This window comes from Hemicordylus capensis, chromosome 5, assembly GCF_027244095.1.
Source record: "Hemicordylus capensis ecotype Gifberg chromosome 5, rHemCap1.1.pri, whole genome shotgun sequence".
Taxonomy (NCBI): Eukaryota; Metazoa; Chordata; class Lepidosauria; order Squamata; family Cordylidae; genus Hemicordylus; species Hemicordylus capensis.
In genome coordinates this window covers 137,747,343-137,774,399 of record NC_069661.1, presented here as the reverse complement: position 1 = coordinate 137,774,399, position 27,057 = coordinate 137,747,343, and the positions used below count along the sequence as shown (strand labels likewise).

At 42.6% G+C, this 27,057-nt stretch overlaps 1 protein-coding gene across 3 annotated transcripts in view; it reads left to right on the top strand.

Annotated features, from left to right (window-relative positions):
* The window catches only part of SEMA3E (semaphorin 3E), a 287,593-nt gene that overhangs the window by 198,090 nt on the left and 62,446 nt on the right, over positions 1–27,057 (top strand). For all 3 annotated transcript variants that reach the window (XM_053257996.1, XM_053257995.1, XM_053257997.1), the window contains exon 5: positions 10,862–10,955. In XM_053257996.1, the coding sequence (XP_053113971.1) occupies positions 10,862–10,955 (94 nt within the window). The remainder of the gene's footprint in view (positions 1–10,861; positions 10,956–27,057) is intronic.

Genomic DNA, 27,057 nt, shown 5'->3' with positions numbered 1-27,057 from the left:
CATTGGACACTACCACCACCCACTCATTTTGCCCTGGGACCCTTTTAAAAAATCCAAATCGATTCGGATTCGGAAAATTCGGCTACAAAACAAAACAGGGCTGATTCAGATTCAGAAAATTTGGGTACAAAACAAAACGGGGGTGTTTCGATTCGGATACAAATCGAAACAAGAAAATTCAAAAATGCACACCCCTATTTGTGATGATATCATCCACCTAACTTGTGAACTGCCTAACCAATTTTAGTTCAGTTGTAGGGATAGTGAAAGGAAAATAGGCATATAAGTTTGTCTAGAACAGGTTTCTAGACCACAAATTCTGTAAGCTACTCCTGGGATCCCTATCCTAGTTTCTATCCCGTACAAATCCCCATGTTTCTTGGACCCTATTACTTACTGGAAAAATATCTGCTCATTCATTCTGAATGAAGAATAATATCTGCTCATTCATTCTGAATAAATGAAAAATATCTGCTCATTTGCTCTGAATGAAGAGCTGCACCCTGGAAAATGGGAGGGAAGTCAGCCCCTCATGGGAGTCTTTCAGAGCCATGGGGGTTGTTTTTGACCTTTAAAGCTCTATTCAGCTTGAGGCCAAGGTACCTGTCAGACTGCATTCGCCCATATAAATCTGCCAGGGCCCTCCGTTCATCGTCTCAGGCCCTGCTCATGGCCCCACCACTAACAGGTTGGTGGGAAATAGAGACAGAGACTTTTCGGTTGTGGCCCCTCAGCTTTAGAATGCCCTCCCTGAAGAGCTTCGGCATGCTCCCTCTGTCAGTGTTTTTTAAAAAACAAATAAAAATACATTTTTATTGAGGCTTTTTAATGCTCTATCTTTTAAAAAACAACTAAAAACACAAGGCTTTAATGAGGCCTTTTAATGCTCCATCTTTGGTTATATCTGGTAGGTTATTTAGTTTTTAGTTTTTATAATTATTAGTTTTTAGCTTTTAAAATAACTTTTAATTTGAACTTAATACTAATTGTGGTTTTTAACCTGATTTTTTAACTTGTTTACGCAATTTGGTTAATTTTATAACTTTTATTTTATTGTTGTGAGCTGCCCTGAGCAGTAGTGTACTGGAGGGGCAGGATATAAATATTTTAAATAAATAAAATAAATAAAATAATTGTAGGATTCTGGGTGGCCTTCCTCCGCTCTAGATTGCCACACCATTCATCCCACTGATTTTGTGGGTATGTGGTGTGGCAAAGCCCAGGAGCGGTGGGGTCATGTGTGGGAAGTAGGTAGGCTCCTGCCTTACCCATCAACCATTCCCAGACCCAGCACCAATGGTCGTGTGAATGACCTCATTATTTTGTGCAAATGTACTGGTGTGCAGCCATGCACGTTGGAAATAACATAGGCAGATCAAGATGAGGAAGGCTACTGCTCAATCCTCCCTCCCCAACAACCCAGTAGTGTCATAGCAGCACTGCTACAACTGCAGCCACACCTGTACTGCAGCCTTAGCTGTACTGATGTAGGCTCATTTGTTCCCTGTCTCAGGGCAGAAGAACTCAGCACTGGGGCAACATGCATTTTGTGATGTGCTTTTAGATGTTAGCGCTTCTTCCCACTCCTCCACATCCTAGTGGAGGAGTGGTGCTGGCATGGGAAACAACTATACAAGAATCTTTGTATATGCAAATTGGAAGTTATTCTCTTCCAGTTTGCATGGAAAAATCTTTGCAGTGGTGGTCACATGAAGGGGGATTTGAAACCTCTCTTAGTGCATTTAATATTAGGGTTGTGCACGGAAGCGGCCAGCCCAGTTTGGTTTTAATATGAACTGGATTTGAACTGCCCCCAGGTGTCTCAGTTCAGACTCAAACGAGCCCAAGCCCAGTCCTGTCCAGTCTGGCCGCTGAGCCTGCATGATGGCTCGATGGCCATACTTGTAAAGGGAAATCCAGCAAAAATTCCCCTTTACAAGTAAAGGGCTGGGGCAGGGCGGGTGGGTGGCAAGGGGAAAGTAAGGGGAAAGTTCCTCCTTTAGTCTTAAAAAATACACCACTGTGTGGTGGGATGGGGGCAGTGGGAGCCACAGTGGCTGTGGGATGGGGGCAGCGAGTTTTTTTAGCTCCCCTCCTGCATCCCAAATAGAGTGTGGGCCGGTCTGTAGATCATTTGGGGCCTTCATGCATGCCAGATTCCCCTTTACATGGCCCTCGAGCCAGTTCATGAGCAGGGGGCTTGGCTCAGCTCGCTGCCAGACCAAGCCCTTTTCATTTGACTTGAGGGGTAAGCCTTTGAGCCCAGCTGGCTCAAGTGCAAACTGGATCAGGGGCGAGCTGGTGTGCACATCCCTGTTTAATATGTTTCAGGTTCAAAAATATACTTCATGAACTATGCATATATTACTTTTCATTGAAGTGTCTAGAACAAGATCTATCTGAGGTTTTGTTTTGTTTACATCTTGCTACATTGATAAATTGCTTCATTCAGCCAGGAAGACTGGCAAACATCCTGACTAAATATACTCAAGGAAGTCCTATTGAAATTAATAAGACAAATTAAGCATGTCTTGAGTAAATTTAGTCAGGATATCAGCCACTGTATTTTATCATCTATTATTTCTGATATACTGTAAATTCTCATTGTACTTCTCTCATGCATTAGATTCACATTTGAGGTCAATATGATATGTGGCAGTAAGTTGGCTGGAGAAGAGCTGTACATTTGCAAAGAGCCTTCAATTGCACAACCAAGTGGTGTGAACATGGAGTAATTTTAGCATCATTAGCATCTATCCCCTCACTACACAAGATTTTTCCACTTGCATGAATATGTGCCTGAGGTCTACGTGATCTTTGGGGACATATTTATGCACATGGAATAAATATATACAGTATTTTAAAAATCTATTGCTCTTGTGAATTGTCACTGCACTTATCTCTTACATTTTAATTTTATATCATAATGATCACTGACATCCATCTCATAGCCCTTCTCCCATTTATTAAACATATATTTTCTCTTTCTTTTTCCCGTGTGTATATATAGACCTACTAACTGAGGATAACACTTCATGCATCCTTCATGGACTCTTAGTATAGTCCATGAAATACTATACTAAAATTAATCTTTTGGTCTTTGAAGTGATACAGAACACCTTGTTGTTGTTTTCTGTAACATGGGTTCTTGATTTTTGCAAAGCTTCAGCTATGAACACTTGAAACTAGGAGTGGCCATATGGGGGACAGTAAATGAGCCACAGGTGTGACTCATACCCACTCTCATCTCCCTACCCAGGTCACCTTGCTCTGCCTTATTGTACCCGCTGCCACGTTAACTCTAGGTGTGCAGGCTGGTTATTGCCTGGTTGGAGAACCGAGTGAATAACCAACTTGTACATCTAGTGATAAGGGCGAAATGAGGCAGAGTGAGGCTGGGAGAGGAAGGTGGGCAAACCACACTTGCCACACCTGCAGCAGGAAGCCCCGTGGCCCATGTACGGGTGCTCCTGGCTGAATCCAAATATTCCTCACAGCTCCTGGTGAACATTCCCACTCCTTACATCTGAGAACTTACATAGTTCTCACTTCTTAGCTTTTTAAATAACTTTTAATCTGAAACTCAAACTGTAGTTCTGATTGTGGTTTTATCTTGGATTTTAATTTCTACTAGTATTTTTAAGCCCGTTAAAATAACGGGCGCTAGTACCTTTTTAATGTTTTTGTTGTTTCCTTTATTCCTTCTCCCTCTCTCTTTCGCCCTCCTTTCCTTTTTTCTTTTTCTCTCTCTCTCTTTCACTCCTTCCTTTTCTCTCCCTCTTCGTCTGTTTTCTTTCCTTCCCTTCTTCCACCTCTTCTCACTCCCATCTTTCTGTTTTCTTTCTCTTTTCCTCTTTTCTTTCTTTAACGGGCTCGCTCTTTGGGGCTGGCTGCTCCTCCCTCCCTCCTGTTCTTTTTTTTGTTTTTGTTTTTTGTCCTTCTCCCTCATTCCTTTCTCCTTTTTCTTTCTTCTTCCATCTTTCCTTACTTCTCTCTTTTCTACTTTCCCTCTCTCCCTCCTTGTTTCTTTTGTCCTTTTCCTTCCCTTCTCTCTCTTTTCTCTCCTTCCATATTTCCTTCTTTCCATCTTTCTATTGTCCTGTCTCCCTCCCTCACTCCTTTCTCTCTCTCTCTCTCTCTCTCTGTGTCTTTGCCTTCGTCCCTGAGTCCCTGGGCCATGTTAGCTAGTAGACCTTTGGTTCCGCCTATCCGTTGCCATCCCCATTGCCTCCCTGCGGCTGGGCCAGGTGCGCCATCACTGCCTCTGGACTCCTGGTCGGGCGGTGAGTGCCGGCCCCACCGCCAACAGTGGCGCCCACACCCGCCATCTTTCCCTTGGCTGCGGCTTCTCTGTGGCCAGCCGATCAACCGGCCAACATGGCTGCCACCGCCATTGCCATTGCCTCGCTGCGGCCACCCCCAGCGCCCAGAGTGCTGCCCACCCCCGCCGTCTTTCCCTTCCTGGCATCCGACTTTCCCAGCGTCCTTTCCCGCGCCCGGCGCCCGTCTTTCCCTTCCCCGGCGTCCGTTCCCTTTCCGCCTCCCAGAGTGCCACCCAGAGTGCCGTCCCTGCCGGCCAGAGGGCTGCCCGCCCCTGCCGTCTTTCCCTTCCCGGCGTCCTTTCTTCAGCCGGGCAGGCAGAGGCGGCAGCAAGAGAATCGGCCAGCACGGCTGCCTGGTGTCAGCAGCCGTGTCTCCCTCGGCCTGTTCTGGGCATGCACTTCGCGCATGCCCAAAACAGCCAAGGGAGACACGGATGCAGACACCAGCCTTCTAAGACATGGACGCACACCTAACCATCTTATTATAGAGGATTATCTATACTTTTGTATTATGTATTTTAATTTTTAAGATCATCTGTATCTTTGTATTTTAATTTTGCATTCCTTTAATTATATAGTAAACCGCTTTGAGATTATTTTAATGAAAAGCGATATATAAATTCAATAATAAACACAAACAAACTGGGCTCCTATTCTAACTACCTTGTGGTTCAGGCAAGGTTGAATCTGTCCACCATGTGCTGCTATTGTTCATTTTATAATGACTGTTGATCTAGCCATTACCCCAACCGAACTGATTAATTTTATGTCACACTTCTTCTTGCAGATAAGAAATCTTCTGTCACACACAAGGTTGCTAAATTTTGTGCAGCCGCTGTTAAGATCTGCCAACAATTGATTTCTACTCTCTAGATCCCACCATAAAACCTTTACTTTGTTGGTATACTGTATGATAGATCTCTTATCTGAATGCTGTATAACTGGTTGTGTCTATGTCTGATCTATGATTGTAATAAAGTTGTTCATTCATTCATTCAATCATCAAAGAAAAGTGATACAGTTAAAGAAACTTTAGTGGGTTTTTGTATGATGAAGAATATAGGTAAGAACAAGATGGGGAAATGGCTGGAAAATGTATACATATTATGGTAATATGCATTTGAAAATAGAAGCTGTCATACTATGCAAGAGTATGTCAGCATAGTAAGATTGCATTTGTGCAATTTGCATAAGTTGTGCAAATGCAAAATTTGCACAAATTGCTTTACACAAAAGGTAGCCCGTTATTTCCAATGTTATTACACAATCTTTGTGTAACACAATTTGCATAAATGTTGTGTTTGCGCAACTTGCACAGGATGTGAAAATGCAACATTATTAGTCTGACATACCCTTGTGTAGTATTCAACCATTCTCTTTTAAACTTTATCTTCAATTTATATTTGACATGATACTTATAAATTATCTAAACACATGTACATGAGCTCAAAACATGTACATGTGTTCAAAAGAGTGAGGATGTTAAAGTGTTCGCTGCAGAAAGCTTTGATGTATATCAGTTGATCTCTGACTTTTACATGATATTTTTAAAGATGAAAACCACAGAACATATCAGTAAGTCAGCATAAAATTTAGTGTTTTATTTTAATCCAAGCACAATTCTTCAAATTGAATTCTGTGACCTTGTGAAGTTGAACATTCCACCTCACCATAAGAAGCATGTGGAGTTCCTGTATATTGTAAGAACAGTCTAGCTCTAAGGAGAGATACACTGTTGACAAAATTTTGGGTCAAACCAATAAAGTATTTCATTTGTTGCCTTGTTGATAGTAACTATCATAATACAGTAGAAAATACAAATAGTAGGGGGGAAACCTGTACAGGTGATTGGGGGCGGGGGGGTAATGTATGCAAATTCTTTCTGTGGTTCAAAGTTATGAGAATCCTTGGAGATTCAAGGAAGTTCTGGAAGTGTGGTTTATGTTTCAAAGAGCCTGGTTTGTTTCTACTGCTATCATTGATAAGCTTATTGGAAGTGTTTAAAACTGATTTATACTTTCACAACATTTATCTATTAGGTTTTATTATGTAGACAGCATAATTGAGAGGATGCAAGACTAACTCATTCAGGAACCTCAACAGGCTTCATTGCACACTTTTCTGGCAAAGAGGATAAAAATAAATGGAGGTTAAATAAGTCTGTGTTTACCGCTGAGATGTGGCAACCACCCAAAAGCCTCTCCTGTGTGTCAGGGTTCACTTCACAGTAGTAATTCTTCAAGGGCCATGCACGTGTTCTCCTCTGGTTCTTATAGTTACCCCACATACCAGTGCTCACAGTCTCAGTGGAGGAGCAGTGCTGGTGTGGGAAACAACCATGCAAACTGGAAACACCACATCAAGTCACATTTGCATATATGATGTGAATCCCAGACATACAGGCAATTAGGATTTGGGTAGCAAAAGCATCATAGAAGTTAGTAGAATTATTTGAACCTTAGTCAGAAAGATAAGGAGAGCAGTGTGGAGAGCCTTACCCCAGTGTGGAGAGCCTTACTCTCTCTGTGGAGAGAGCGGGTGTAGCCCATTCTCCCTGCAGACGAGCAGGGAGCCGTCCCTGGGCAGCCGGATCAGCCGCCCACAGGATTACCGACTCCATCATAGAGCCAGTAGGGGCAGCAGGGATCAGGGGCTGCCCAGCCCCCAGAAGTCCCAGGATGCCCCACGCTTGTAGCCTCCCGGTCGGAGGTCTGCTCATGTGTCACACGATCCGTTGAATGATCAAAGAAGAAGGAGAAATTGGAGGGAGGGAGAAGCCCCCAACGTTTTGATTGGAATGACGTGCTAATTTAATTGATTTTTGTACAAGCTGCTCTCGGAGACTTGTCAGCTAAAAAGTAAGGTAAAATAGATTAATAAATACATATTGAAGTGCTTCACATAACACATCTGAAGGGCCTGAGAGCTTAGCCCGCTCTCCCCACAGATGAACAGCCACTTGTAGCTGGGTGGCCAGATTGGCCACCCACACGACTGCATGGATCAGGGGACACGCGGCCCCAGAAGTTCCAGAATGCCCCGCACAAGTGTGCGGGGCATCCTGGAGAGACCTCCGAGCAGGGGTCTACTCATGTGCCACCATGTGCCATGGCGACACACGAGAAAAAAAACAAGGTTAATGGAGTAATCACTCCGTTAACTTCATTTAAGGGGTGGGCTCCCTTAGCCTGCTTTTGGGTGATCGTGGGAATAGCCTCATTGTGTGGCAATTTTACTGCAGTATGTTCTTTGCATATTTTTTTCCAGGCCCTGCAGGTCACAATGAGCTGGGTCATAGCTTGTCCTTTAGAACACAAGAAGGTTCCTTGAGGTTCTTGAGGTTCCTCTATTTCTTATAGGTACAGGCACACTTAAAAGGTTGATTAATCAGCCAATATGTTGTACAGAAGTACTTATTTGCCTTAAAGTTAAACTCATGCTGAAATGAGCAGGAAAACGAATGAGATGAGAATGAGCAGGAAATGAGAATGTAATTCTGTAGAATGCAATTTAAGAGCATTTCCACATATTATGTGACAGCATCCAAGATTTGTGACCCACCATGCACTTGACAGGAAGCTGCAGCCATTCCAAACGTGTGTTTCGTACACTCAAAAGTGTTCACTTTTTTAAAGCTTGTATACAACTAGAAAAATGAAATGTGTGAATCAGTCATAATAGGAACTATCCTTTAACTGGGTGTGGTCTTTTTATAGGTTGTGGTATTTGGCATTTGCTGTACTCTGCTATTTATTTCTGCCCAGTTGCTAAGTGACATAATAACTACAGCTTCAAGAAACAAAATAGAGGTGTGTTTTTTAAAAAAAATAATGGCAATGTTACTAACTGTTGAATCAGGGGCGTAGCAAGCTTCGAGTGGGCCCAGAGACAAGATTTTAAAATGCCCCCCTCCTCACTGAAGCTCAGCTCATGAAGTAAAGAAATCTTGCATGAGGCTGAACAGTGGTAACAAAAAGCATAGTAAAAAGACATGCTGTTCTGATAGCTCCAGGTCTTAACACTCACATAAATTTTGGAGGATGAATACAACTGAAGGAAGCCCGGGTGGGTGCATGGCTGGGGGAGTCAGTCATGTGACTTGCCTCTGGGGGCCCCCCAAGGCAGTGGGGCCCCAGACAATTGTCTCCCCTTGCCCTATTATAGTTACACCCCTGTGTTGAATACTTCTCAGGTTTCTTAAGTCATAAGTGTCATAAATCAAACTTAATGTGTTTTTCTTCTAAGCTGCATTGAGATGGAATAATCTCCTGTTCCTCTGTGTGAAACTCTAGTCCCACATGGAGAGCAACCTGAAGTTTTGCTCTCCAAGCTCCAATTTGAGCCCTCCAGTTGTAGTGAGTTTTGCCACTCCTACCCGAGGTAAACAGCAAGTATGTCTGAATGCAGAACTTCAGGCTGGACTGTCTGAAACAGGAGTGGAAGGAGGAAGCGCCTCCTTTCCAGCTGTGATTGGCTGTGCGGGCTGTTCTTCATGGAAGAAGGAAGCCCACACAACCAGTTCCCCATCCTCCCTGCAATCTCCCTGCAGAGAGCTTCCTCTCCATTACTTCCGAATGAAGACAGAAGAGTGGGGTGGGGTAGGGAGCGGAACCATGGGTCCATTGGATCTGCATTTCTGCATTACATGCGAATGTGGTGAATGACTTAGAGAGCCTCCAACAAAACAAAGCCTAAATATGTATAAACACATTTGTACATATCCATCCTATATTGCCCTTGCCTCTACCTTTCCTCTTGTTCATTCCCTTATTCAATTTTTTCTTCCACCATTATTATTTAGATTGAAAGTTGCTCAAGACACAAACTCATTTGTAATGATATATATACTTTGTGTTTGGATTGAGACTGAGAGCCATAAACTTTGCATACAACTACCCTATGTGACTCACCAGACTGCAGTAGCCCTGCCAGAACATAGATATCTCAGGCCCTAGGCTTGCTCCACCCAAGTGGATCTTCCTAAAGTTGAAAGGATATAAGAGCTTCCTCTTGGGTGGAAGACTTTTCCATAGTATCAAGGCTGCCTTGCAGACCCTGGCTTGTCTCTTCAGCCTTGACTTTGGCTGTGACTCTCAGCTTGTTTCCTGACCTTAGGTCCAGGTTCATCATGATCGGCTTGACTAACCCCTGGCTTCAGTTTTTACTCCCACCTTGCTGCCTGACACCAGTTTCTGGTCAGCTCCCTTGCTGCTGTTTCCCTTTTCACTCATCATGGCCTTGACTTAAGACTTTGGACTTAGCCACAGGGCTAATTTGGGTTAGTACACAACCCAATCCTGACACTGTGATTTACAATTAATAATAAAATAATGGGAAATATTCAAAAAGTTCTTCTTCAGAAATGCAGAGCTGTGCAACCACACCGATGAACAAACTTGGGGAAATCTTTTTACCACCCATATTGAATCCTTTGCTTGGCAAAGGTCTGCTTTGCCTGTGACACAAATATAATCTCCATGAGGTGAAAAATGCACTATCCAAAATATGGCTGAGGGTGCCCCAGCCTCCCAGTCACTGAAACTCCTGCATTCACGGGTAGTGTCCGCCTCTTCAGTTGAATGCCAGTGTATCCATGAGCCCCATGGAGATAGGGGTAAGTTGCAGGGCTGGGGCAGGACTTCTGGCCCTATTTTACATGCTGTACAACATCTTTTATTTATCATCTGAATGGGGCTATTGTCCACTACAAGTTGCAAATGTGTGTAATCATAGCAAAACAGATATTTGCATAATGTTCATGACGGTACAATTGTACATTTTTTCATATACAGATGTTACATCTATATCGGAAAAATGTCATAGATGATGAAATTATTTGCTAAAGATAGAATGGTTGGTTCCATTCTCGCAGCCCAGTGGTTCTCTGGTGGCTAGCCCACCAAAGAAGCCCTCCCCTTAACCCAGGTTAACAGAGTGACAGAGAGTAACTAACCTGGGTTTTCTGGTCATGTGCTGGTCATAAGGAGACCCCCACCGGGAGGCTAAAACAAGCCTCCCAGTCCCAGGGGTCTCTCCAGGATGCACGGGGGACACTTGCACGGGGCATCTTGGAACTTCTGGGGGCCACGCAGCCCCCAATCCCCACAAGCCTACACCGGCTCCATGATGGAGCCAGCAGTCATGTGGGTGGCCAATCCGGCCTCCCAGGGCTTGGAGGCTGCTCGTCTGTGGGAAGAGCAGGCTAAGCCCGCTCTCCCCGCAGACCTGCCAGAAGCTCTTCTCACGATCAGTAACACATCTTCAATGTGTTATTGCACCTAACTAGCTTTACCTGTTGCATTTCTCCTGTTCAGGTGGAGGGCGGGGGAGAGATCGTGAGAACTGTAGCTCTGAACAGAGCAAGCAGATCACACATTGCAGCATGTGCAGCATAGTGGAAGATGATCGTCAGCCATGTAAGCGTGGAATGATCACTTTATTTGCTCCTAATCCACAACGCTGGTACAACTTCTGTTGCATTTTAGTTTTTATAAGCAGTTCATATTTATAATGCTTTATGTCCTTCTGTTTTTTTAAAGGATCATCTGTTTCAAGTAGAAGCTCACAGATTTGAGAGAGGGCGTGGCAGGTGCCCATTTGACCCCAGTTCCTCATTCATCTCCACTTTATTTGGTAATGACTTATCCTGTCACATTATATTTCTGCATTTCCTTATTCAACAATATAAAACGTATTCATGTAACAATCTTTGATGTACAAATTTTAGTAGGGATGCTCAAATTAATGTTGCATTTAATTATCACATCTGCCTATGCCACAGATACTGTTATATTTGATGTTGTCATTTTGCATAGCTATGTAATAATTGCATAATAGGGACCAAATTACCTTTTAAAAAGAATTGCCTTCAAAGCAATGTTGTACATCCTACATTTAAAATATATATATCGAGAGAGAGAGAGAGAGAGAGAGAGATGAGAGAAAGATATATAGAGATATATATAGATATATAGATATCATGTTCTATTACAGCCCTATGCAGATGTTCATTTTGTATAGATATTTTATATGGAAATTGATGCATGGAGGTGGGATTGCATCATGCTTGTGACCGCCACATGTTTATGTATTTTTTAATTTATATCTTGCCTTTCACCAGTGGCCCAAAGGCAGCTGACAAATTAAGTTAAAACATAAACACATGCCTACTGCTTCTGTAATGGTATGTCCTGGGGCTTCAAAGGTAGCCCCAGTGCTTTTTTAAAGCTGTAGAAGCTTCATTTTTTGAGGTTTCTCCATTCGCGACAATGGAGAAATCTTCTGCAGTTGCTTCAGAAGTGCATAGGGGTTGCTTTTGCTACATGGCAGCCCCAGAATTCACCATTACAGAAGTGGTAGGTGGCACATCATGTTAGTAATTAACATTACAAAACCCCATAACTTAGAACAAAGGACAGGTTAGAAAACCATACAAAAGCAGCAGCATCCTATCTCAGAGGCCAAGGCTTATCCAAGGTCCTGTTTCCCAACAGGCCTATACATATCCTCTACATGAAACTGAACCCTACAAAAATAGAATGTATGGATTGATCATAGGAAACATACACACATATAGATTGATGTCTGCATGAACTCCCCCAATTCATTCATTTCTGGACTGCCTCCATGCATTCACTTCTACACTTAATCTGTGTTGCACCAGGCTTGTGTTTAGAGGCAGAACCCATTCACTCATGGGTCCTTTTTCAGTTATATTCGCATCCTCCCCTCCACCCATAATGATATGCAGGTACACATCAGAATAGCAAAACCTCACTCTGAATTGAGATAGCTGCAGGACTGGTGAGAATAAACTCATATTTGTGGCAGCTGGGAGAATAATTTTTGATTATAATTTTTTAAAGATGTAAAATGTAGTGGTTCTTAAAGATTCATTGGAAAAAGGGTTTCAAGTAGAAATCCGTGCTACATGGCAAACAGAAATTCCCAAATAGAAATGAGACATTTGTAGCTAAGAATGAGTGAGAGTGGATATTTAATCTTCCTGCCCAACTGGCTTTTCTCCATTTTTGTCCCTACCCCAGCTAGACCAGAAATAAGATGGTTACAGGAGAAAAATTGGCTGGGGGGAAGGATAGGGGAGAATAATTAAGGCCCTTCTCCCTTTCAAATGTCTCCCATTCTGCATGCATTTGGAAAGATGCATTTGCTTAGATAATGAGGCTATTCACATGAGCATGCAAAACCGGAAACCACTGGGATGAGGATAGATTGTGGTGGCTACACAGCAGCAAACCTGACAAAGTAGCCTCCTGCTAAAATGATCCTTTGATTTCATTTTTTGATCGTGTGTCTGCCACAGCTGCTTGCAGCTACAGCGGACACACTGGGGGAGGGGGGAGCCCAGTAATGCACCGCACACTTGCATGGTATATTATTGGGGCTCCAGGGCTGGGGCACCAAGTAGCAGCACTTCTCTGCACCCAACCTCCAAAGCCACCGGCAAAGTGATCTGGATGGGCAATCTGCAATCATCAGCAGGGTCAGTGATCATCTGTGGGGAGGGTAAGTAAAACCTGCTCTCTCCCCGTAGACCTTCACGGAACTCTTCTCTCACAAGAAGAGCTCCAGTGTGTTGTCTCCAATGTTGTCTGTCATTTGTCTAACAACTGTGTCACTCATTCCATAAAAACCAGAACTTAACATACTTCTTGTATTTTAAACTGAACATCATAGTAGAGATGCCAGGTAACTTCTCCATCTCCAAATTTCTCCATAATCAAATTTGGAAAACAATTTTAGAAGCTTCATAAAGGGAAAGCTAAAGGAGACCCTACATCTTTAAAGTCCCAGAACTCTTTTGTCACAAACAAGTTACCAACATATTCTGTCCTAATCCTCAACCACTTTTTCTGATAAGGCCACTTAAACAATAAACTAAAGAAAATACATGTTTTAAACTGTAAAATAAACAGGTGAAAAAATGCATACAATTGGTTTTGTTTTCAAGACTTCTGAACAGATCAAGTATTTTTTAAAATAAATGTAAAATAAAATGTAATAGTTCCACAATATGTCTGATCAAACTATATAAAAAGTTACTTATCTTAACAGTTCAGTATACCTTACCTCTTTGCATTGAGTCCCAAAGGTATGCAAAAGAGGGTTTTCTTTGTTTCAAAACTGTCCCTACCAGATGCTTTGCAAGTTTAATTGGCATTACCAGTTGGCGGAGTACATTTGAAAGTGCGGGGCGGTGGGGGGAGAGGACTTTTTTAGGAGATCCATGTAATTGCCATCAAAGATAACCTAAAGGGCTATGGGCAAGAGTGGCTTGGTTGGCTATAAAGCTTTTGGTGGAAGGAGGTTGGTAGTTTTTTCTTTTCTTGATTTCCACAGTTTGTGTTTGTGTTATGAAATGAGTGTGTGAGAAAGTTATACTTTTAAACCTGTTGGTGTTAATACTGGAATTGCTTAAAATATTTTGTCATAATTTAAATGATTCAGAGATGGGATGAGGAAGATGTTTTTGATATTTTAAAAAGTAGTTATTTTCCCCTTGGATTGTAGAATAGACTCTCCCCCCCCCCTTTTTGTGGGATTATTTCAGAGGTGAGCAAAAAAGAGTTTGCTCATCTTTACATTACTAGTTTTTAAAGTCATTGGCCCATGTGTTAGGGGGCAGAGCAAGAGGTTGCTATTGTTAGAAGTGAAGGACTCTGCGCTGTCTCATGTCTCAATGACAGAGGGGGACAGACTAGTGAGTCAGAGGGCTAGAGGGGTCAAGACATTGGTCATCCCTTCTCTACTGCTCTGACACTATCCCTATGGTATGTAGATTGCTAGTCTGAGGGACTTCCTCCTTTCCTGCCTTGCCACTTCCTCTTCCTCTTTTCCTTTCTTCTCCCTTGCCACACACACTCTCAGAGGCGTAACTAGAGAAAATGGCACCTAGGGCAAGCACTAAAATTGTGCCCCCGCCCCGGCGCCCCCCGTCCAAATATCTGACACGCATCTTTCAAAAAACTTGTCTTTTACCATAATATTAGCTCAAAAATACAAAAAACAAAATTACAAAAATACAAGTCAAGCTCCACAGAACTCACTAATCCTGACTGACTATTTAACCAGGAAGGATCCTTGCAGTGGTGAAGATGGTAGAATACAGGCGGGGGTTACCATTATCATCTCCCATGCAATCTGAGGTGATGCCTTTCAGCATCTTCCTATGTCACTGCTGCCTGATATAGGTGTTTCTCATAGTCTGGGAAACATACCAACGGGGATTCAAACTACACTGGCAACCTCTGGCTCTCTAAGTCAAGTCATTTCCCCACTGCGCCCTTAGGTGGCTGCACTGCAACCAAAAGGCTCTTCTACACATATGAACAAGAAGAATTTGTACAACTGTGGATACTAATCATAATACTGAAAATGCCAAAAAGATTCTGGCATCAAACTAGGCCCATCACTGTCATTTTGTATTAATGCAGCCAGAGATTTTAAAACTGAACATGGTGAACCACTGGCTTGAATGATCTTTAACACAACTTATTTGGGAGAACTCTAAACTCCCAAGGGTAAAATAATGGGAGAATATGCTGTTTTATATTATTCAGTCATGGCAAAATCAACAATTACACAAGTCCTAAAAACAAAATGTAGATATAGGCACTTATTTATTATTTATTCATAACTGACATTCAATTTGTAAACTGCCCAGAGATTTGTTTTGGGTGGTACAAATAAGAATTAATATCCAGCATTAAATCTGCAGACGTCTAGATGTCTGTGATTAATTGCACATTAATGTAATTACTCATATATGCATGCATGTATGTTTAGTCTCCTAAAAGTAATTTTAAAAAGAAAATTGTCTAGTTTGAATCATGCCAACTTGCCATCAGTGTTTTAAACTGCTGCTAGATAGGCAGAAACCCAACTGGGTGGTTTTATTCAAATAAAATGAATTCTTTTTACATCTCAGTTTTGTTTCTTACAGCTTCATTTACTAAGCTGTGACTCATACAAACAACTATGAATTACTGATTAAGATGAATGCATTTTTGTTATTTATTAACAGCATGTTTTTTAAGTTCAGTTTTAAAATACTTATTTTTGTTTCAATATAATACAACAGTAGCTCATCACTAGAATCACTAGATTTTATTTGCTAATCAGATCAATTGCACATCTCTATGTTTTAGCCTTTGCGCTCTCGTGGGGTGGCGGGCCATAGATCATCTATGAGTAAGAGGTACAGTGACTGTATATACAGCATGGGTGCTGCGGAACTTTTAAAGAGACAGGCACCATTTCTGGCTTGGGACTTAGCAACTCAGTATATAATGACTCTGTGGCACACAGTAAGTGTTCTGGAGCAGGAAGAGTCTATGATAGATCTATCTATCATAGATCGCCTCACAGGCTTCCTCCGCTCTCTGACTGAGCCGAGAGAAGGAGAAGGTTAAGAACCTCTCTCTCTCGTCCTCCTCCTGCTGTGAGTGCCAGCCAGGACCCCCCGCGCCAGCTAACCCACGAACCGTGCGTGCCTCAGGACAAGCCAGGAAGGCTCTCTTCTCTTCTCTCTCTCTCTCTCTCTCTCTGCCCCACCGCCTCCACCATGTCACTCCCTGAGACACTGAGCAGGCTTCCAGCTTTGGCACCTTTCATGGCTGGCTTGGTTTGACTTGGGGGAGGGGGGCGTCATTAGGAGGAGGAGGAGAGCAGGAGGCCACCATGGATAGCAGCAAGCGACCAGTGGGCACGGACAGCTCCCTCGGGCATCGCGAGTTCTTCCTTACCGCCGCTGCCTGCCTGCGCCCAGCCCAGAAATCTGCTCCTCCCAGAGAGTCAGAGTCCTCCCGCATGGCATCCCTCCTAGTCCCCCAGAGAAGAACCTCTTTCTTGCCACCCCAGCCAGCCCAGGGTGCGCCGCTCAGGCTAGTGGGAGGGTAGGCTCTCTGCCACGGCCACCTCTTGCTGTCGGGGGTGGGGCGGTCACCCGCTGCCGGCCGCCACCCCCAGATAACCCCACTGAGCCCCAAAATGAACAAAAGTCAGGCAGCTCAGCTCAAGCAAGCACACCGCACCCACCTCCACCTGTCTTCCTCAACCCTCCCCCCCCGTAAATTTAAAGAAAATAAAGTTTTAAAAAACAAACACACACACACCCGGCTCAGGCTAGGGGGAAAGGGTGGGATAGGGAGGTCACCCGCTGCCAGTCACCACGAGATAACCCCCCCAGAAGCCAATAAGCATGCTTACTCCCACCCTCCCATGACCCCCCTTGATTTTCTTCAACCCTCCCATGACCCCCCTGGGTAAATTTAAAGAAAATAACTTTTTTAAAAAAATAATAATAATAATCTTCCTATTCAGACGGGCCATGAGCAGCATCAGTACACCCAACACGAGGGCAGCACGGTGTACTGCTGCTGCTCATCGTCCAGCTGTGTGGGCACATGCTCTCAGCTCCTCTGCTCACCAGGAGCCAATGGGAGAGAGCTCACCTAGCCCAGAGAGATCTCACGACTGGTGAGTCGTGTGGCACTCCTGCACCGGGGAGGGGTGCCGCCAGGACTAAAAAAACTTTTTAAAAAACTTTTTTGTGGTGCTGGGGGCGCGGGCGGGGCATGGCAGGCACTTTGCACTCCTGCACCAGGGAGGGGGGAGGGCCGGCACCGCCGCTCGGACTCAATTTTTTTTTAAAAAACTTTTTTCTGGTGCCGGGGGTGCGGATGGGGCATGGCAGGCACTTTGCGCTCCTGTGTGGGGGCGGGGCGCCGCCACCACCCAGACTAAAAAAAAGGTTTGTTTTTTTAAAAAAAAAAAATTGGTGATGCCGAGGGTGCGGGTGGGGCATGGCAGGCACTTTGCGCCCCCCTTCAGCTGCGCCTAGGGTACATGCCCTGCCTGCCCCACCCTTATTACGCATCTGCACACACTCCTCTCTCCCTGCACTATGTGTGCAGAGATGCAGAATCCATCCCTCTGCATCCAGCTAGCTAGATAGATTAGAGATCCCATCTCTCCATTTTACTAGCTAGAATGGAGTTCACTAATAAAGACTCCTTATATTGATTTTAAACTATGAACTGGCTCCAAGTTTATTTTACTCTCAGCATACACACATGCCTAGGCAGGCTCCGCTGTGTTGTGCTTCAGTGCACTCTGCTGTAATAGAAGGGTATCTCTTACCAGAGAGAATTCCCAACAACTATTGAGTGCAGCCAAAGGCTTGTCCAGCAGCTAAGTGCATGAAGAGGGAGGAGCCATTTTCTCTGCTCTCCTGTCCTTCCAAAAGTATGTTTTGACTTCCAGAAATATGTCTCTGAGTGTTGCACAGCCATTGTTCAGAAATTGTATCTGATATAGAGTGTTATAATCCTGTTGCTTCCCCTCATGCTGATTTGTTTGTTTGTTTGTTTGTTTGTTTGTTTGTTTGTTTGTTTGTTTGTTTTCTGCCTCCCTTTCCTCCCTCCCTCCCTCCCTCCCTCCCTGTATTTTAAACGATGAGTTGCATAGATATGCTTATGTCATCACTCTATGTCCCATGCACACTTATAGTCACAAGGAACTCTCTCAGCAATCAGATTTCTCATCATGGCAATGTTCACTTTGTCAGTCACCTGTTGAGATATAATGTTGAGAATGTACCTAGTGCTAATTCCTCTACTGGTCATCAGCATTGTCCAAGCATGAAAGTAGACAATCCCTAATATTTATTATTCTTCGTTGTGGCCTGTGCATCACACATATTTATTCTTCTTCATCATGGTCCTATCCATCAAAATCTTCAAAAGTCTGAGGAGAAAGGTTTTTTGTGGTATCCCTGCCTCTTTTGTATCAATATTGAGGCTGTCCTGCTTAAACCCTTCAGCTTTTTGCCAACCGATGCAGAGTTCATATTGTCTCAAGCCTTTGAGGGGGCAGGGGGAAGAGGAGCAGAAATTCTTAGTTTCATTGTTTGTTCCAGGAAAGTACTCGTGTTTATTTACCTCTGTTCATTCTGTCTCTCTGTCCTCTTTGGTAACCACTCCACAACCACTTTTCTCCCAATGGTTTATGGCAAGTAGGGTCTCATTTAAACACTGTACCTCCTGCATAGCCAAACTATCCACCACTGACAAACACTCTAACTGCCTGTTATGTTTGAGAGAAGGACAGAGTAGAGACCTGCTCCGTTTTACTTGCCAAGCCCATTGCAATCAGGCCACGTGCCTCTGATGTTTGCTTTAGGGGAAAGCGTTGCTCTCTCAACACCGTGTGCCTGTGGGAAAGCTAGTACTGCTTGCCACATAACGTCTGGGATAGCCAATACAGTATCCCTTGAAATAGCATTGGACTCAGCTTTCCAGCCAGTGCCCTCAGCCTCAGTAACCTCTGAAACCATCTACGAGACTCCCGGTCCAACTCCCTTGTCGATACCCAATACGGGATCAGGGCAGCTGCCATTACAGCATAACATAGCCTCTACATCCACCTCGGCTAATCTCACAGCTTCTCAGCCCAAGAGCAAGGCCAAGTCTCTAAAGAAAAAGTGCCAGGCTCCTGCTACAGCTGGTGCAGAGCCCACAAAGCACGTGGAAGTGGTTCCTAAGGTGCAGATGCTCCTAAACTGCCCCTTTCTGAACTGGCACCATCACAGGAGTCAGACTCAAGGGACACTGGGCCTTCCTTTCAATGATGAGCCCCTAGAACCAGACCCCAATCCCAAGGCCAGTCTCAGAGAAGATGACTGATCTCTTGCCCAGAGGTGGAGATGGAATGGAGATTTCAAGATAAGGAGCACAAGGAGCACAAACATGTGGAATGTAGAGAGCACAAGAAGTGCAGGGATCAGTGTTACAGAGACCCTTATCCTAGGTCTCGCTATGGGGACTACCCGTTCCACCTTGACCCCTAGGAGAGTCAATGCCTCCACTAGTCCATGTTAACACCAACTGATTGAGACAGATGCAAGCTGGATGCCATCGGGAAAAGAAACCAGCCCTACAGCTTTGTGTCGCCAACGACCAGGTATATATGGCATGTACACACACATGCTGTTTGAGTTGAAGGCATGCGCTCTCCTGCTGCTATTATTTATTTATTCATTCATTCAATTTATATACCGTCCTTCCAAAATGGCTCAGGACGGTTTACAACAGGATAAAAACAATTTTAAAAAGTACTTCTGTTTGTTGGTTCTAAATTTCCTGGCAATCAATTTCATGGGATGACCCCTGGTTCTAGTGTTACGTGGGAGGGAGTAAAATTTCTCTCTATCCACTTTCTCCACGCCATGCATGATTTTATAGACCTCTATCATGTCTCTCCACAGTCATCTTTTTTTCTAAAGTAAAAAGCCCCAGGTGTTGTAGCCTTGCCTCATAAGGAAGGTGTTCTAGACCCCTGATCATCTTGGTTGCCCTCTCCTGCACCAAGGGCATTATAATATTAGCATTTTTATTATCAATTCCCTTCCTAATGATCCCCAGCATGGAATTGCCACAAATTCAGTTGACACTTTCAACGAGCTGTCCACCACGACCCCAAGATCCCTCTCTGGTCAGTCACCGACAGCTCAGATCCCATCAGTGTATATTTGAAGCTGGGGTTTTTCGTGCCAGTGTGCATCACTTTACACTTGCCAGCATTGAACCACATTTGCCATTTTGTCACTCACTCACTCAATCTCCAAAAGGAGATATCCTTTTGGAATGCTTCATAATCTGTTTTGGATTTCACTACCCAAAAGAGTTTGGTATCATCTGCAAATCTGGCCACCTTGCTGCCTACCCCAACTTCTAGATCATTTATGAATACATTAAATGGCACCGGTCGCAGTACAGATCCTGGGGCATCCCACTTCTTCCTTCCATCCATTGTGAAAACTCTCCATTTATACCTACCCTCTTGTTTCTTCGGTGACCAGGGACTGGGGACTGGGGTAGAGGTCTACCTCCATATAAGCCAAGGTAAAAAACCTGGGCTACCCTGGTGAAGAGTGACAAGATAGAAACCGAACAGCCCTGGGGTGCTCATGTGAATGAGCTCATGAAGTGTTTAATACTTTACCTCTAGGCCATTTTCCCCTGAACAAAGTGATTATGGGCTCCCAAAAATGCCATTTGCTACAGTGGCACTTTACTTACAGTGGCCCATAGCAGCTTGCAGTGGGGTAGGAAAACAGTGCAAATGTTACAAGGGCAGGGGTGATGCTATAATTGAGCGGATGGGTTCAAAGAATCTGGACCCCCAACTCCTGAGTCCCCCCCAGCTTCAACCCTCCCTATTTTCTTCATTATCTCCCTCATTCCGAGGGGCCACTGGGGAGAGGGGCAAACCCTAGCTACGCCCCTGGTAAAGGGTTAAATATTCCCTGCCTGCCATGGTTCAATCTGGAACCCTGTGCAGATGCTAATTTAATGTTAAGGTTAGTTCCTAATTAGACATTTAGCATCACATCTAGTTTGGCCCTAACTTACCCATTGAAATAGATGGGATTTTTTAGTGTTTATTTTGGGCTGGATTATGCCCCTCCATTTTACATTTACTTGTGAACTGGCTTCAAATTTTACTTTTGGACATGCCATCTGAGCGAATGTTAAAAGGAAGTAGTGACAGCAATTCTATTTCTGAATGAATAGTTATAGCAAGTTGTGAATTACAATCAGGAGGCAGAACAGACTTTCAGCCCCAGATAATGCTACATAAAAATGTTAAATGTTTAGATAAATTCCATAAAGAACTCTTGAACCTAAATATCTAAAACAAATAAACTCTCCTGTCTGCTTTCAATAAGCAAAGCTCTACTTGGTAATAGATCCCATTGGCAGATTGACAGAGACCACAGTAGTTCATGAAAGGAGGCTAATTTTCTTCAGGCACGTGGTTTGTGATATGTATCCAGTAGTGCCCCTCTTTGCTGCACCCTTTCAAGTTCAGAGCTTTGCTGCTGCTGCTGCTGCTGTTACTTATCCCTGCCATGGGGAAGGAATCTTTGCTCAGTGGCAGAGCATATGCATTGTATTCAGAAGGTCCTGGGTTCAATCTTGGCTAAAGGATTTCAAGCAGAAGGGCTGGAAAAGTCCTGAGCCAGACACCACTGTGCCACAAACACCACTGTGGCACATTCCAGCACAAACTGCTCTCACTTCTCAGTCAGCTAGAAGAGTCTCCACGATGAGGGTGGCTTTTGTGCTCCATGCATCACATTCAGGGCAACCTAGCTGCTTCCTAGCCCTTACCTTGTGCTTTTGCCAAGTTGAAATATGAGTGACAGAATAAGATGAGGGCATAAGATGTTGCATAAGATGAGTGACAGCAACACCTCCCACTTTCCACACTGAAAGGGGGCTCATGCTTGGACCATTTGCTTGGCAAGTCTCAATCCCTTCACTGCCATAGTAATTTCTCTCTTCTGTATGATGTATTCATTTTGCCTGGACTAATATATTCTCCAGATGTTTGTTTGTTTGTTTGTTTGATAGCCATCGGGATCAGTTGGTTTGTTTGGAGGTGTGTGGGGGTTTTTTAAGATGTATTAGAAATACATACATACATAACTGTCCTATAGTTATTCAAAATATATATATATTGGTATCTGCAGTGTGTGAAATGTCAGGCTGTGTGCTGTGTGGGGTCTTCAGGTTCTTGCACAAGCATTGACCAACATGGGCATTCACAACAAGACACAGCCACTCTGAGACTGAACTTGTAGAGGCTTTGGAGATGGAACAGAACCCTGAAGAATGGCAACACTAGCAATGCATCCTCACAGAACTTTCACCCAAAAAGGACAAAAGTGATTTTCTGGGGAGAGGTACGAAACCATAGGAACTCTCTCCCTGTTGAATAAGGGCAGTTTGAATCTGTTTGGACAGACAGAGAGGGGAAGAGGCCTTGCGGGGATCAGATGCAGATTCAGGGAGGGCCAGATTCAGATACAGGGAGAAGCAGCTACAGGGAGGGCCAGGTTCAGATACAGAGAGGAGAAGAAAGAAGAAGGCTTCTTTCTGAGCTAGAATAATTCATATATCTAATGAGAAAGATCGTATTTCTTTTGACAGGTGTGTATTATTCTGGTCATGATAAATTCCAGTACTCAGACACAACCCCAACACACCAAAAATTTTATTAGCCCTGTCCTGGACAAGGTTACACTTCCCCAGAAGGAATGGGTGTCCTTCTGGATCTCTCTCTGGTGACTCAGGTAAAGACAGTGGCCAGAGGTGCTTTGGCTAATATGCCAGCTGCATCAATTCCTTGAGATAAATGACCTCAAAACAATAGTTCATATGCTGGTAGCCTACAGACTTGATTACTGCAACACGCTCTATGTGGGGCTACATTTGTACATAGTCTGGAAACTGCAACTGGAGCAAAATGCTGCAGCCAGATTGATCATTTAGGTCATTTCAAAGAGTCCATATTACAACTGTGTCAATAACAATACCCAGGTCTTGCCTGTAGTTTCATTGATCTCCTCCCGGTAAATCATACAGAAATCTCTGGGACTTTTTTTAAGCATTTGTTGTTACCCCTCGAAGGCCTGATAAAAATCCATTTTATAATATGTTTTTAGATAAACAAGAAGAGGGTCCCAATCCCTTTTAAAAACTTCAAGTTTATTTCTTAATAATGCTGTTAATTTTGCCATTTCTCCCATTCTGATACTTTAAGTATCCAATCCTTTTTACTCAGGTAATGACAGTCTTTCCATTTGCGAACAAATGTCAGTCTTGCTGCTGCTGTCAGATACATAAAGAGGATCCAGTATTTCCTTGGCAAAGTATTGTTGTCAATACCTAATAGTATTGCTTCTGGGCTCTTGGGAAAAGTCATTTTAAACACTTTTTTGAGCTCATTATAAATTAAATCCCAATAGCCTTTAGATATTTTACAATTCCACCATGAATGTATATAGGAACCCTCCTCTTTTTTACACTTCCAACATTTATTTGACATGTTCTTGTAGATTAAGGCCAACTTCTTGGGAGTTAAATGCCATCTGTACATCATCTTGAGATTATTTTCCTTTAAACTAGAACAGGAAGTATATTTCATGTCTTTTATCCATAGCCTTTCCCATTTCTCCAAGTCAATATTATAACCAAAGTCCTGAGCCCATTTACCATAGAAGTTTTCACTACTCCCATTCTTGTATCTTCCAATAATAACAGACCGTATATCCTAGAGACTAGTTTTCCTTCCTTATCATACAACTGTTCAAATTCTGACTTTGATTGGTTAAAACCTTTTTTACGATCTTGCTTACATAAGGCGCTGATCTGATGGTACTGAAACCAAGAGATATTCTAGTCCTGCGTAAGATCTAGCTTTTTAAGTTCGTATTTTGTGCCTTGAAGAACAAGCAGTTGTTGATACGTGGGCCATGTCTGTTGCATATTTTTCTGTTTTCTAGATATAACTTCCAGTGGAGATACCCATAGTGGAATTTTTGGTTCTAACACAAGTTTGTTTTTCATCCATACCATATATAGACTTTTTCTAACATAATGATTTAAGAAATCTTTATTTACTTTTATTTATTTATTTATTTATTCAATTTTTATACCGCCCTTCCGAGCTGGCTCAGGGTGGTTTACAATTAAAAAACAGAAATCATGTTTTTAAATTAATTTATGAATTAAAACAGAAATACAAATATAAACACCAATTTACAAACATCTAAAAAAACAATTAAACTATCAAAACAATTAAAACCCTGAAAACCCAGGTTAACATTAAAACAATTAAAACTAATTAAAAACCCTGAAAGGCCAGGCCAAACAGATGGGTTTTAAGGGCTCTCTTGAAGGACAGTAAAGAATTAAGATTATGAATTTCTTCTGGGAGTGAATTCCACAGCCCAGGAGCAGCTACACAGAAGGTCCGCCTCTGAGTCGCCACCAATCAAACTGGTGGTAACTGGAGACAGACCTCCCCAGATGACCTTAACATGCGGTGGGTACCTTATCATAAAATAGATATGCATGCCAACCATATCTTATATGGAATCCTTCCAAATCCAACAATCTTGGGTTTTTTAATGTAATCCATTCTTTCATCCAGTTTAGACATATTGCTTCAAAATATAACTTAATATAAAAAGCTATGCCCCTTTTTTTCTTAATATCTAAAGTTCCAAATTGCTGGCCAAGTGCTTTGTTTTGTAAATATTTTATATCTCTCTTTCTTATATGCACTTCCTGTAAGCAAATCAAGTCTAATTTTCTTTTTCTTAAATCGTGGAATATTTTTTGGCGTTTTGTTTTTATATTTAAGCCGTTTACATTCAAGGAAAAGAATTTTATTTCCATACTGACTGTTTGTTTATTTTGCTAATCCCTCCCTTATTTATTACCTTGTGTCTTTTCGAAATCCCCTGCGACTTGAAGATCGTTCCTGTATCTGTGAAGAAATTGTTTTATTTTTGAGTCTTCAGTTAATCTCTATTGCTTATTTTTATAGGTAAAGACAACCCCTTGAGGTAACTCCCATCTAAAGGGGATTTTATTTTGTTTTAAAGTATCAGTCAGATCCCTGTAATCTTTTTGTTTCCTAAGGAATCTCCTTGGGATTTCTTTCATCACCATAATTGTTTGTCCATTAATTGTCCACTTATCTTGAAAATGGGCTTGTATAATACGATCTCGGGTAGATTTGGAATTGAGCTGAATCACACAATATCTAGGGACTTTGTGGGTGACTGAAAAAGTGGCATTTACTCTGTAGGCATCTTCAATCAGTCCTTCCATATTAAGTAGATCTACCCGAAAAGTTTAGCTAATAAAGTTGTCAGCACATCTGTTAAATTTTGGGTCATGCTTTCTGGGATTCCCCTTATTCTAAGCATTTTCCCCCTCTGCACTAGTTGCAACATTGCAACTTGATCAGCTAACTCTTCATTTTCCTTTTTCAATTCCATAATCTCCTGTTCTGCAGCGTCTACTTTTTTATAAATTTGCTTAGTATCTTCCACTATCTTTTTATTTATTTCTTCCAAGTTATTACATTTATTTGAATTGTCTATAATCCCTTGTTTCATCACTTGAACCTCCTTATTCAGCTGCAACATATCTTGTTTTGAGACCTGTGAATCTGCTTTTATCTGTTGTATGTCCTCTTTAAGAGTTTGCATATCATGTACTACTTCGTTATTTGTATCTAATTTGCTATTAATAGTTTGAAGTAACTCCAAGTAACTCCCAAATTTCACCAGTAAACCTATCCATTTGAGGAATCGTTCCCACTGATCAGTGAATGTCAACAGTAATTAAATTGTTGCTATTCATTGCTGAATCTGAAAAGTGGGAAAGATATATCCATTTTCAGACATCACAAATTAAGTGAAATTGTTGGCCAATATCCACCACATATTATTTAATCCTGTGCTTTGGTGCCTTAATCAATAGAGTATAACGTGATCTCCAGCAAATGTTGCACTAAGTTCAATGATATTTACTTTGATTATAAATGTACTGTTATGCTGCACTGGTTGCCCACTTTTTCCTGAGTTCCAGGGCTTTGTAGCATGCCTTGAAATTGTTGGAGATGGAGTTCCAGTGCATCGACCTTTTGCACCAACTATCCTAATGACCACTAGGGGCATGGGGAGTAGAGATAGTGAGTAAGGGTCTCCCTAACTATTCTACCTGTCTCTACTCTCTGACCCCTGAACTTACTCTTCCGCACTTCCTGTGCTGAGTCACAATCCTTCCTTTCATCCTAGAGAGAAGATGGAAACATCTCTCTCCCTCCTTACCTATGCATTAGATTAGGTTTAGCTCTTTCTTATCCAAGTGTACTTAACCAATAAATATTTAGTATTTAGTTCGTTCTACAAGAATTTCCATGTGTTTTCTCTAAATAGCTGCAGCAACTAAACCATCCACTGCTACCTACTCTGTAACTGGAGTGTGTGCATTCCTTAGTGCTCTGCTTTTACCTGCTGGGGGTAAAAATTAGCAATCCCCAACAGAAATATGGTTTCCTTGGGATAGAAAGCTCACAATACCTGGGGTGTCTTTGATATCTGGTTTATTTACACAAATATTTATTTATTTATTTATTTATCATATTTTTACACTGCCCAAAACTTACGTCTCTGGGTGGTTTACAACAAGATTAAAAGTAAAACATAAATTAAAAACAAAAACAAAAAAATTAAAAGCAAGAAATTTAAAGCACAATTTAAAATTTTAAAACAATATTCTAAAAACAACATTAAAACGATCAAAACATCTAAAAGTCTGGGTGAAGAAATGCGTCTTCAGAGACTTTTTTTTAAAATGTCAGAGATGGGAAGGCTCTTATTTCACTAGGGAGCTCATTCCAAAGCCTCAGGGCAGTAACGGAGAAGGCCCGTCCCTGAGTAGCCACCAGACGAGCTGGTGGCAAATGCAGATGGACCTCTCCTGATGATCTCAATGGGAGGTGGGGTTAATAACGAAGAAGACGTTCTCTTAAAAACCCAGGGCCCAAGCTGTTTAGGGCTTTATAGGTTATGACCAACACCTTGTATTTTGCCCGGAAACATATTTGCAGCCCGTGTAACTCCTTCAATATGGGAGTAATATGGTCTCTCCTGGATGACCCAGAGACCAGCCTGGCTGCCACATTCTGGACCAACTGTAGTTTCCAGACTACATACAAGGGCAGCCCCACACAGAGCACATTGCAGTAATCCAGTCTGGAGGTTACCAGCAGATGTACCACTGTTTTGAGGTCATCTAACTCAAGAAACAGACGTAGCTGACGTATCAGCCGAAGCTGATAGAAGGCA